The sequence below is a fragment of the Falco rusticolus genome, chromosome 2 (genome assembly GCF_015220075.1).
Source record: "Falco rusticolus isolate bFalRus1 chromosome 2, bFalRus1.pri, whole genome shotgun sequence".
Taxonomy (NCBI): domain Eukaryota; kingdom Metazoa; phylum Chordata; class Aves; order Falconiformes; family Falconidae; genus Falco; species Falco rusticolus.
In genome coordinates, this window is record NC_051188.1 from 37,609,763 (window position 1) to 37,622,759 (window position 12,997).

At 37.9% G+C, this 12,997-nt stretch overlaps 1 protein-coding gene across 3 annotated transcripts in view; it reads left to right on the forward strand.

The window, feature by feature from the left end:
• Positions 1–12,997, forward strand: part of TDRD3 (tudor domain containing 3) — a 110,321-nt gene that overhangs the window by 62,144 nt on the left and 35,180 nt on the right. For all 3 annotated transcript variants that reach the window (XM_037375857.1, XM_037375858.1, XM_037375859.1), the window contains 5 exons: positions 868–939; positions 1,477–1,626; positions 2,322–2,462; positions 8,626–8,782; positions 9,149–9,274. In XM_037375857.1, coding sequence (XP_037231754.1) covers positions 868–939; positions 1,477–1,626; positions 2,322–2,462; positions 8,626–8,782; positions 9,149–9,274 — 646 coding nt within the window. The remainder of the gene's footprint in view (positions 1–867; positions 940–1,476; positions 1,627–2,321; positions 2,463–8,625; positions 8,783–9,148; positions 9,275–12,997) is intronic.

A 12,997-nucleotide genomic window follows, 5' to 3' on the forward strand; every position in this document is an offset into this window, starting at 1 on the left:
AATCTCCTAGTGGCACAGCATTTTGTTTCCAACAGTGTCAAAAAGACATGATTTTTAAGGATAGCACACAGCCCGAGCTCTTGTACAGCCTTGGCATCCAGAATTGTTGTATTATGCTTTATCAGGGGATACAATCCTGACTAATCCTTTCAGTATTTGCTTATGCATGAATTCATGAATTTCACAGAATGGTTGAGGTTGGAAGGAACCTCTGTGGTCATCTAGTCCAACCCTCCCTGCTCAAGCAGGGCCACCTAGAGCCTGTTACCCAGGCCAGTGTCCAGGCAGCTTTTGAATATCTCCAGGGATGGGGAGTCCACAACCTCCCTGGGCAACCTGTGCCAGCACTTAGTCACCCTCATGGTTAAAAAAGTTTTTCTAATGTTCAGAAGGAGCCTCCTGTGTTTCAGTTTGTGCCAATGGTTTCTTGTCCTGTCAGTGGGCACCAGTGGAAAGGGTCTGACTCCATCTTCTTTACAGTCTCTCTTCAGGTATTTGTGTAGATTGGCAAGATCCCACTGAGCCTTCTCTAGGCTGAATTGGTCCAATCTCTTTTTAAACATGCTGGAACTACGCCTTTTACAATGGCTAGTGGCAGCAAGTTCACTGGGCACTGTGTAAAGGAACATCTGATGCCTATTTGTGTGCCCCTTTGTTCTGTTAGTGTAGATTTTGGTATATAGCTGGTTTTTCTGCACTTGCTGTATGTGTTGCTTATGTGACTTTGCAAATTTTCATTACTTTCTTTGTTTCCCTGCCCCTCATCCAGCATTATCCTTAAGTGCTCCAGGTTTTCCAGTATATCCTTATTTTTTATGCTGAAAATGTTTATCTTGCAATTTATGAATCAACAACTTTCTTTTACAGAGCTTAGCAAAACACAATAGGAGTAACATTGGGACAGAAGGTGGCCCTCCCCCTTTTGTACCTTTTGGACAGGTACAGTGTACTTCTCTTTCTCCTATTTTGCAAAAATACCCTGTATCATGTTATCTAGGGGACCTGGTTCCAGGTAGATAAAGACTATCGGTACATCTTAGGTCATGATGACTTGGATCTAAAAAATGTGCCTGTTGAAAAAAAATGTTGATCCATGTCAATTTGCTATTTTATTTAAAAATTTAACATTTTTCCTCTCAATTTCAAATTAAAATTTATTTAGTATGTGGAGCCTTTGATTCTTTGGTCAGATCTTGTAGACAGTAACATAGTCCTTCCTTAAATGCTGAAGCTATTTACAAGAATTATATGAGCTACACCATGAACTAAGCTTAAAACATTAGTCATTCTTTTTGGCCTTTCTATTGGACCTGAGGAGTGTGCTTTCCGCTAAGGCATGTTAGATGTCCTAGGTGTATGCTTTTATTATCATGTTCTTTAGATAAAGTTGTGCTACTGTAATAGAGTAATCCTTTTTTTTTTTTTCAATTGAGGGTAGGCAGAAGAGTGAATTCAAACTTTCTTTTGCTTTTTCAGAAATGCGCATCTCATGTGCAAGTGGACAGTAGAGAGCTTGATCGCAGAAAGACTCTGCAAATGACAAATACTGTAAAAACTGTTGTGGACAATGATGAATTTGAAAAGCAGAGAACAGCTGCTATTGCAGAAGTAGCAAAGAGCAAGGAGGTTAGAATGCATGTGTTACAGCATTTTACTTACTGTGATTGATCTTTTCTTCTTAAGTATTTCTTAAATGACAAGAGCTTTCTGATGTTTGCATTCTTATAATTCTACATATATCTTTAAAAAGAGGAATCAAACTGTGTCCTTTGGATTGATGAGTATGTTCTTATTGTAATAAAGCTAATAAATGTATATTAAATGTTTTATTGTAGATACGATTTTTATTTGGTGCAAGTATTAAAAAAAGTGTTTTTTACAATTTAGCTAAAGAGAGTTAAGTAATAAATACAGGTTATCGATTTTCAACTGCTTTTTTTCAGTTCTCAAAACCTCATGATTCCCTGCATTCAGTCAGAACGAATACCTAGGAAGTTCAGTTCTAACATGTCAGGGTTTTATGCCCTTCCTTGGTTTTCTTTTTAGTTTATTTTTCCCAAGGTTTGCTTGGGAAGTCATGAAAACTAGAATTATATACCCTTTTTACAGCCTCATTTGGGCATAGGGGGAAAAAATACCTACCTAATAAATTAATCTTTTTTGTATGTGTAAATTAGTCCTTTATTTGTTGATGCAAGTATAATCATAAAAATATCACTGCATCAAATTTACTGCACTTTTGCTACTAGCTAAATATTAAGGCTTATTTTCATAATTTCTGTTTACTGAAATGTGTTTTTTTTTTCTGTGCTTCTCTGAAGACTAAGACATTTGGAGGAGGTGGTGGTAGTAGCAGAAGTAATCTCAGTGTGAGTGCTGGAGGGAATCGAAACAGGGAACTGTTCCAGAAAGAGAAGATAACAAAACCTGAGGGAAAGAATGAAGGTGTCTACCGAGAACTGGTAAGGTGGAAGACTTAAATGGAACCTTAAACATGTACTGTTAAGAAACAAAAAACAAATGTAACAAAAATAAAACCAAGAGGCCCTGACCTTTCAATTTAGTTTGAAGTCTGTTTGGAATACTTAAGGTATTTTTATACTTTACTGAGTTATATATGAGTTTCAATGTGATTTTTTGTAAAAAAAAAAAATCAAGTAATAATAAATTGATGTCTTACCTAGTAAGTTCTAAAACCAAGTCCTTGCAAAAGAAAAGTAGTAGTGTGTGTGGAACAGGACATAACAGTATAGTTTTATTTTCTCGTTTAGATAAGCTCAACAGTCTTGCATGTTAATGGGGGGTTTGAACCACCTTGATATCTGTTGGAGGGACAACACAGCAGGGCATAGGCAATCTAGGAGGTTCTTGGAATGATTTGGCAATAACCTCCTCCTCCAAGTGATAGAGGAGCCAACAAGTAGAGGTGCCACGCTGGACCCTGTGACCAGCGGGGAGGGGCTGGTGGGGAATGTGAAGCTTAAGAGCAGCCTTGGGTGCAGTGACCACAAAATGGTGGACTTCAGGATCCTTAGGGCAGTGAGGAGGGTGTGCAACAAGATTGCTATCTGGAATTCTGGAGAGCAGACTTTGGCCTCTTCAGGGATCTGCTTGATAGAATACCATGGGATAGAGCCGTGGAGGGAAGAAGTGCCCAAAAAGCTGGTTAATATTCACGGATCACCTCTTCTGTGTTCAGCAGCAGTGTGTTCCAGCAAAGTTGTGCAAAAAAGCCAGGAGGCCTGCATGGTTGCACAAGGAGTTCCACACAAATAGGAAGCCTACAGAGAGCAGAAACCAAGGGCAGGTAGTCTGGGGGGAATACAGAGAAACTGTCTCAGCATCCAGGGATCGGGTTAGGAAAGCTAAAGCCTTGATGGAATTAAATCTGGCTAGGGACATCAAAGTCAACAAGGAAAGCTTCTGTAGGTATGTTGGTGATAAAAGCAAGAGCAGAAAGAATGTGGGCCCTCTCCAGAAGGAAATGGGGTATCTGGTTACCTGGGATATGAAGAAGGCTGAGGTACTCGATGACTTTTTTTGCCAAAGTCTTCACTGGTAAGTGTTCCAGCCACACTGCCCAAGTCACGGAAAGAAAAGGCAAGGACTAGGAGAGTGAAGAACTGCCCAATGTAGGAGAAGATCTGGTTCAAGACCAACTAAGGAAACTGAAGCCGCACAAATCCATGAGACCTGGTGAAATGGATTCAGAGGGTCCAGAGGGAACTGGTGGATGAAGTGGCTAAGCCACTGTCCCTCATACCTGAGAAGCTGTAGCAGTCCAGTGAAGTTGCCATGGACTGGAAAAGGAGAAACATAATCCTCGTTTTTTAAAAAGGGAAATAAGGAAAACCCGAAAATCTACAGGCTGGTCAGTCTCAGCTTGGTGCCTGGTAAGATCATGGAGCAGATTCTCCTGGAAGCTATTTTAAGGCACATGGAAAATGAGGAGGTGATTGGTGACAGCCAGCATGGCTTCACTAAGGGCACATCATGCCTGACAATTTGGTGGAGTTCTACAGCGGGGTTACAGTGTTAGTGGATGAGGGAACAGCAGCTGATGTCATCTACCTTGACTAGTGCAAAACATTTGACTCTGACCCACATGATGTCCTTGTCTCGAAACTGGAGAGACATGGATTCAGTCGGTGGACTACCTGATGGATAAGGAATTGGCTGGATGGTCACACTGAAAGACTTGTGGTCAACAGCTCAATGTCCAAGTGGAGACTGGTGACGAGTGGCGCTTCTCAGGGGTCTGTACTGGATCTGGTGCTGTTCAGCATCTTTGTTGGTGTCATGGACAGTGGGATGGAGTACACCCTCAGCAAGTTTGCCAGTGACACCAAGCTGTGTGGTGTGGTTGACATGCTGGAAGGAAGGAAGGCTGTCCAGAGAGACCTTGAGAGAGCTAGGCCCAAGTGAACCTCATGAAGTTCAAGAAGGCCAAGTGCAAGGTCCTGCATGTGGGTTGGGACAACACCCACTATCAGTACAGGCCGGATGGAGAATGGATTGGGAGTGACCCTGGGGAGGAAGGACTTGGGGTTGCTGGTGGACAAAAACCTCAATATGACCTGGCAACGTGCATTTGCAGTCTAGAAAACCAGCCATATCCTGGGCTGCATCAGAAGTGTGGCCCAGCAGATCGAAGGAGGTGGTTCTCCCCCTCTACTCTACTCTTACGAGACCCCACCTGGAGTACTGTGTTCAGCTCTGGAGCCCCCAGCATAACAAGGATATGAACCTGTTGGAGTGAGCCCAGAGGAGGGCCACAGAGATGATCAGAGGGCTGGAGCACCTCTCCTATCAAGACAGGCTGAGACAGTTGGGGTTGTTCAGCCTGGAGAAGAGAAGGCTCTGGGAAGACCTTGTAGCAGCCTGCCAGTACCTAAGGGAGCTCTACAAGAAAGCTGGAGAGGGACTTTTTACCAGGGAATATTAGTGATAGGACAAGGGGTAATAGTTTTAAACTGAAAGAGGGTAGATTTAGATTAGGTATTAGGAAGAAATTCTTTACTGTGAGGGTGATGAGGCACTGGAACAGGTTGCCCAGAGAAGCTGTGGATGCTCCATCCCATGGCCAGGCTGGGTGGGGTTTTGAGCAACCTGCTTTAGTGGAAGGTGTCCTTGCCCATGGCAGTGGGGTTGGAACCAGATGGTCTTTAAGGTCCCTTCCAGCCCACACCATTCTGTGATTTATTAATTAATTTTAATGTAGCTTTTCTTCTGAATTAATTTAATATTTATTTTAAGAATCTGTTTTCAACTGTTGCTTTGACATCAAGAAAACCAAGTGGTGCTCTGACACTTAAAACGACCAAGTAGAAATACTGTTGTGACATGAGAATGTCATGCTTACATGGTAACAAGTACTGTTCCCTTTTGAGTAAGGCAGGTTACCATTGGAGAATCTGAATTTTTCCCCTTAACCCGAAATATCACCTTCCAATGTATTTCTTAACTTTATACTTACTGAGAAGTGTTCTTTGGGATCACTGCATTGAATTAGGTGGGTATAAAATGAGAAGTTATTGATGATTGTTTTGATTACTTCAGTAATCTAAAAGTTTATGATGAAGGAAATATTTTTATCAAGAACAACTCTGGAGAGGAATTTCCAAGTATGTAATAACAATGATTCTGATTTGAATGATGAAAGACTGAAAGAGCCATCACAACAATATAGTAATTCAGTGAACCAGTATTAAAATATTAATTATAAATATAATTTATTGTTGAATATTTTTCATCTTATTTACCTTTAACGAAGGTTTAAGAATGAGAAGAAAAGATATTTAGGAACAGTAACTGCCTGTTACAATTTTGTCCTAATAGTGTCTGTTGTCATCTCACAGCAAGGAGAACCTCCAGCAGTGCTGCCTTCAGCACTGTGCTCAGAAATGTCAATATAGAATTGTAGAAACACAGCCTGAAAGGGCCTCAAGAGGTCATTTAGTTATCCCTCTGCCCGGTACATTCTTGACAGCTGTGTCTCAACCTAAATAGATTTAAAAACCCAACAACCAAACAGATAAAAATGCCAACAGCAACACCGTGCCCCCCTCCCCCCTCCCCATTTAAATTAGTTGTTTAAAGTATTATCTTTTGTTTTTTCTATGAGTTGCAAGAAGTTTGTGTTACATTGTAAATAATGTCTTATATTACTGATATAAAATGGTAATACTTTCAATTTATCAAAACTTAGTATTAAGTCATTTAACATACCTAGGTGCTGTTTAAAAGAAGCAAATGTGAACCCACCAAGCCTGTACAGAAAGCTGTCTTCAAACTAATGATTTTAAGATCTTAAAGCAATGGATAACTTACTTTGTCATTTTAGAATTGTGACATCAAATAGGTTTGATGTTGACTTTCATGTATATTGTTGACTTGTGTCTGTATTTGGAAACAGTTAAATGTTTGTAATCCATTTGGTGTGTTACCTTCCAAGAAACCTGAAGCGCTATACCTACAAAACAAGAAACAAAGATGTGATTTTTCTCTTTTTATTCATAGGCAGACAATAGATTGTGGAGGTCAATCATCCTCCTCTCTTAATAATCCTTATAGGATATTTCCTACAGTTTTCTTTGCCTTTCCAGTTTTGTATAGGAGAAACAAGTTTTGTGCTGTGTAAATGAAGTTGAAGAGAGAGTTTTTGACACCCAAAGATACTTAGGATGCTACCTTTTTTCACAAACAGTCTTTGTATCTGGGAAGTCGCCATTCCCTTGGGTCTCCATTTGTGACCTATCCAAGATTTTTTTTTAATCCATAGCTGAGAGTACAGGTACTGTATCTATGAGTCTTCAGTTCCTACTGGTCTTTGAATGTAGCTGTCATGCACAGAATTTCCACCATTGAAAGGAGGTGGAGCAGGAGTAATGGCTAGAGGTTCTCATCCAAACCAGCTGCATACCTACAAAGATGAGTGAAGCAGATTTGCTGAGCAAGTACTCTCAGTTGGACCCTTGTTGCCATACAGAAGAATCTACGAGAATGGCCTATTAAAAATAAGACGTTAGTTAGGCAACTTGAAGTCAGACTCAAGTGGGATGATGATTTGCTGTAGACGCTGAGGTCATATTTCTGCCCTATTGATCTTCAAAGACCTTTTAAATTGCTATTCCTTTACTTAGTTTTTGAACAGTTAAATTAAGAGTGGTGTTGAGTTTGGGAATGAAGGCGGCTACGTGAAAGCATTGGAGTTAACATTGCTGAGCACGTGGGAGTTGTAGTCAAGTGCTGCAAAGTTGTGCCTTGCACCATTACAGCAATTCTTGCATAGCTAAGCATAGTTAGGAAAGTTACTTGAGTTGTTACGTATTCTGGCTTACTGTATTGAAGTACCTCTGTGTAGATATAGCAACCACAAGCACTGATTTTGTGTCTCTGCCCCGAAAAGGAGACCTTCTCCTGTCTGTTGTCCCAGAGCACAGTGTGTAGCAGGAATTAAGACAAAAAGTGAATGTATTAAAACATCAGGAGAAATCGTAATTGGAGAAATTACATCACAAGTCTGTAGAAAATTCAACAGGAAGGGCTAAATGTTATTTGCTATACAACTGTCATACGATTGTAATTTAATTCATTCTAGCAATTAAACTTCGTGTTCTTCTAAGCAGTGGGAAAAAGAAGGGGTTGTATATCTTGGAGGTTAGACTCTGTTGGGTTTGGTTGTTTTTTGGTTTTGTGGGTGTTTTTGGGAGTTGGTGGTGTTTTTCCATTGTGTTTTTGGTTTGTTGTTGGGTTTTTTTTTGGGGGGGGGAAGGTCACAATATAACTATTTTGGAACCTGTAGGCAAAATGTTATTTATGGGGCTTGAGTTAAGAATGTATTTGGTTGCAACTGTTGCTGTAGATTAATAACTGGCATAGTTTTGTTTGGGTGTGGAATGAGGCAGAACAGAGGGCCTAGTCCCATTTCATGTTTACTGCATGTAGGTCTGTCTGCACTGAAAGAGGCAGTTCTTGCTTCAGTGTTTTAAAGCACAGTGCAGAAGTAAGGTTATTTTCTGTAATTACTACTCTGATTCCTGCTTTGCCTCTTGCCGTCATGCTTTATACCGTTTAAAAGAAGAAAGTTTGTTTTCCTGAGGAAGTTGTTTGTATTTCTTTGCTTTCTTCTACAGAACCTTTAGCAATTACATTTTCTGCATGTTTTAAGAAGTGTATACCTGAGTGTATAACTGAGATAATTGTCTGTAAAAGTTATGAAAGCATTCAAACAGGAACAAATAGCTAGTTTTTATACTGGTATTACTTTGTGAGATTCCTTTTAGTTTTCATCTCAGAGAAAGTATATTAGCCTGTTGTACTATTCCTGTGTACAGCAGAGGAAGAGGTAGTCTAGGGGAAAATTTTGCTTGAAACCACATAATATTAGAACTAAGAACTGATAAATTAATCATCATCATCATAATATTAAAACACCCTCTACTAGCAAGTTGTTTGCACATGAAAGATCATATGTGAAGATTTTATGTAAAAACTTAAATATTTATCACAATGAAATATAAAATATTTCAGTTAAAAATAATGAAAAATTAAAGTAAAATCTGGTGGTTTTATAGAGTCTGTGTTGTATCTTATGATCAGTTCTTTGTGTAACTTTTATTTCAGGTTGATGAAAAGGCTCTAAAACACATAACAGAGATGGGTTTCAGCAAAGAAGCAGCAAGACAGGCACTTATGGATAACAGTAACAGCCTAGAGGCAGCATTAAATTTTCTTCTGAACAGCAGTAAACAAAAACCCATTCAGGGACCACCACCTCGAGGTAAAACTTGCAATGAAATGCTTTAAAACAGTGTTTACGAGCAAAGGAGTTTGTGTATGGTGGATTATTACCATAGTTGTGGAAGGGTGTATCTGCATGGTTTTTTCCTGCAAGCTAGAACGCTTTGCAAACCTGAAAGCAAATACTTAAAAAAGCCTTTGTGTATTATGGCCTTGTCAGATTTTTGGAATTTGAAGTCGTAGATCTGAATAGCCTTAAATGGAGAATATCTGCATCTGTTTTGTCTATGAAAGAATTTTTTAAAGATAGAAAATATAATTCAGAAATCAAATTTAAAAGTCTATACACTTTTAAAATTTATTTTTTCATTCCCCACTCACAAATAACTTTTGCTTTACTTTACAGGTAAAGGAAAGGGCCGAGGCCGAATAAGACCTGAAGATGAAGAGGAGCTAGGAAATGCCAGACCATCTGCACCAAGCACACTGTTTGATTTCTTGGAATCCAAAATGGGTACTCTAACAGTAGAGGGTAAGTTATTGAAAGTAATGTATCTGCATTCAATATTGGACAGTGTTAGTGGAATACTTTTCCCTAACTTTGTCATCTAAAAAGAGGATTCTTAGAGCTTCTTTCGCAGTTGGCTGTAAAAATACCCGAGTGCTAGAGAGAGCTATTACTATCCTTTGAAGAAAGGTCAAATAAATTGCACTGTGGTCGTTCATACTTGTCTTGATTACAGAAGAGCTTAAGAGTGTGTGATTCAGGCTTAGATGTCTGAAAGTCAGTAATTTTGAAATAAGGTGACATAAATCCCAGTTGATTAATTTAATTTGATAAAAGCTCTTGCAACTTTAATTGACTTCTTTGTTGCTGAGTTTATAAAGATAAAAGCCATAATTGTAGTCCTTCTTCCTCAGTTTATAAACAGAATATTTTGCATGCTGCCCATTTAAGAATCTAGTAATTGTGGTAAGCTTAATTGTTTTTGTATTCCTCCTCTTGGGGGTGGGGGGGAAGGAAGAGGGAGGGGGAGAGCATGGAGGGTTTTGGCTGCTGTAAAATACTTAAGCACATTCCCACCTGGTTTTCCTGTTTAATACCTGTAAGGACTGAAGGAAAGGAAGGATTTTAGAAAGACGGAAGTCAAATAATCCCTCAGATTGAGTGCAAAAGATCTGGGATTTTTCTTTAATGTCCTTTTAGTTACTTTTTTTCTGAAGAAGCCATATGAGAGTGTAGTCTATGCACCAGGATGCCTGTTTAGGTCTAAATTATTCAGTACTTTGGAAACTTTGACAGATGCATTAAAAGAAAAAAAGAGGAAACTCCATGCACCTTGAGGTCTCAAGAGGCTGCTGTAATATTACTCGCAGTAAGCTGAGTAGTAAATGGAGATCATTTTTTCTTCTGGGTATGGCCTTGGAGGTGTTTCAGTGGCCAACGTGAAATGAAAATATCTGCTTCCATTATTTAACATGAAGGTTTTGTGATGGAGTTGTAATTTTTTTTTCCCCTATAAAATGACATATATTCATAAAGGATGGAAAAAGTTCGTATTAGTTTATATGAACCATTTGGTATTTTGGAGTTGTCTAAAGAATGAGTACATTTAAAGAATGAGTGCATTTAAGGAATGACTGGTTTTTATACATGATTACTTTTTAACTTAAGTCCCAAAATACTCTTTGTTGACTGTTAATAACAAATTCTTGCTTTGCATATTTTCAATGGATTTGGGATTTAAAAAGAAAAGTAACATGGAGAAAGTGGAAAATAAGCTTGTAGTAAAGGAAAGTGAACAGGCTGCCCTGTTGGGAAAGGTGTGAATGGCTGCAATGTCAGTAGGCACCTGCATCGGAAATAGAACATCCCCATCACTCTGGTTAGTGTGTGACAGATCTTTTGTTGAATGTATTATTTTTGTTTGTAGCTTATATGTATTAAAATTGTATAAATACTTGTCTTTTTTTGCTTTAGGAGTGAAATTAAGGTTAGTTGAGTTTGAGAGTCATTGCTGAATGTTCTGATTAGAAATGAGAACTTAAAGCCACGTAGGCTCTGTCAGTGCATGAAAACCCCAGTTTTCTGTGACAATTATTAGGACCATTCGCTTTCCATTAAATGCATAGCATATTTTTTTTCAAGAATTATTTTGTTAGATCTTTTGGAGCTTTGAAGCTGCACATTTGTGGTTGCTACTTGCAATAAGCACTGTAGCATTTTGCATTAGTCGGAAAATTTTTTGCAGCGTGTAGCAACTAAAGGTCAGCATATTCAAATGGAAGGAAATGCAGCAGTCAGAAATACAGTTCTTGGAGCTGTGCAGAGGATACCTTTATCCACAAAAAGAGGAAAGAGCAACAAAGAAAATGACACATGTTTTGTCATAGAAAACTTGCCTAGGCAGGTGGGCTTAGGAGCTAGTGAGCCTGCTATCAAACCAGGGGCCTCTTGCTGCAGCTGGTAGAATTAGGTGCGCTGTGAGCCATTCAAATTTTACTAAACATTTTTATGACATGCTAAGTTATAAGACAACAGAAAAGCATTTGCTTTTAAATGTTGGCTTATAGGTTTTTTTGATAGTAAATACTATATTTTTGCTGTACCTAGGTTGTATTTCATTGCAACAGTGTCTTTTTTGGCATGCAAAATAAGTGATTTTAAATAGCTAAATGTTTTATGTTTTAGTTGGGTCTAGGTCTTACTAAAACAGTTTGTAGAAAGCGAACAAAAAAGTTATGATAGTGTTCCTTTTCTTACCTATGTTGTTTATAGTTTGTTTATGGTGAGTATCCACAAGTTATGGCTTTCTTTATGAAATGCAGCTAGGTGTAGATTAAAAATTTGTGTCATGAGTCTTCACTGTATTTCTCAGAAATTTAAAATACTTAAAGAAAATCCCTTTCAAATACACCAGTATTCTGAATTAGCTGATGCAGTTTTGTGAACTCTTCAGGTAATGAATATAATCACATTTTCAAAAGCCTGTGTAGGGAATTATGCTTGAAGTACATCTTTTGGCAACTCATTTTGCTTAACAAAGTTGAGTTAGATATTTACAGTGAACAGAAAATGAAAACGGTGGTAGAGTTTTCTCTCACATTATGGACACTGGTTTTTCTTTGAATAAATTTGGTGCTTATATTGAAAGACAAAAGAATGCTTTTATGTGTGACTGAAAGACATTTAAAGAAAAAATAATAGAAATAATCACTGTGGTTATATGCCTTTCTTACTACAAAACTACCAACAATAAGTAAGTTATAGTAGCTTACCAAGAATTGTGAAATGAGTGAATTGCTTCTTTTAAAATGATATTACTGATTGATAGCGTTTGCTTAGGGGAACTTTTATGATCCTTTGGGTTTTAGTACATGTATCTAGCCAACATAATGTGGTGTAAAAAACAGTGTTATGCTTCAGTTTATAATCTTCAATATTGTGTTTTAAAGATAATTATACTTTGCTTTTGTGTATTCTTTCCCTCTTAAATAAAAAGATTCCATAAATGTCATAAGAAGAAAAACATAATTCTATGAGAACTTTATAAAGGCTTTGTACTCCTTCAGTTGGTGAAGTTCTGGTATATTTCCTAACATGACACAAGGGTTTTGGCGTTGTGTTGTTTAACACTATGTTGGTTTTTTTAGCATTATCTGAATGATCAGTATGCAGCCTGGTGTACTATTCCCGAGTCACACTTTTCTGAAGAAAAAAAAGCCAAAACCAAACCCCCCCAAACTTCTTCAAAAATACTATTTTTTAAGCGTTCAGAAAGTGTTCTAATTCTTTTTGAATATTTCTTAGTATTTCTGTCATATTTTTTATTTCCATCTGAAGAAATAATAATACACCTTCTTGTACTTTCTGTTATTTGGAAGTCAGTGGGCTGTCTTTTTTTTTTATTTATTTCCCTTACTGAATGTGTGTAGCCTATAGGATTGTGCCTGTGTATGTCAGGTTTTATTTTTATCTTGTAGTCTACTTCAAATGGATTTTTTCAAGAAATACATAGGCATATGCTGAATTGCAGGCTATTTGTGTCTTTAAAACTGCTTTTTTCCTTTGTTAGGTTTGAGAGAACCTGTGCAGTCTGGTTAATTCAAACACATCTTAAATATCACTTATTGCAAATGTTATTTTTCTGCAATTTTTTATGCATCTGTGGTTGTAGTCTCCTTCAAGTTCTTATTTGTTAGTTGTCTTAAGTTCCATGCAAACTGCGATGATGTGATCATTAATGGTGTTTGC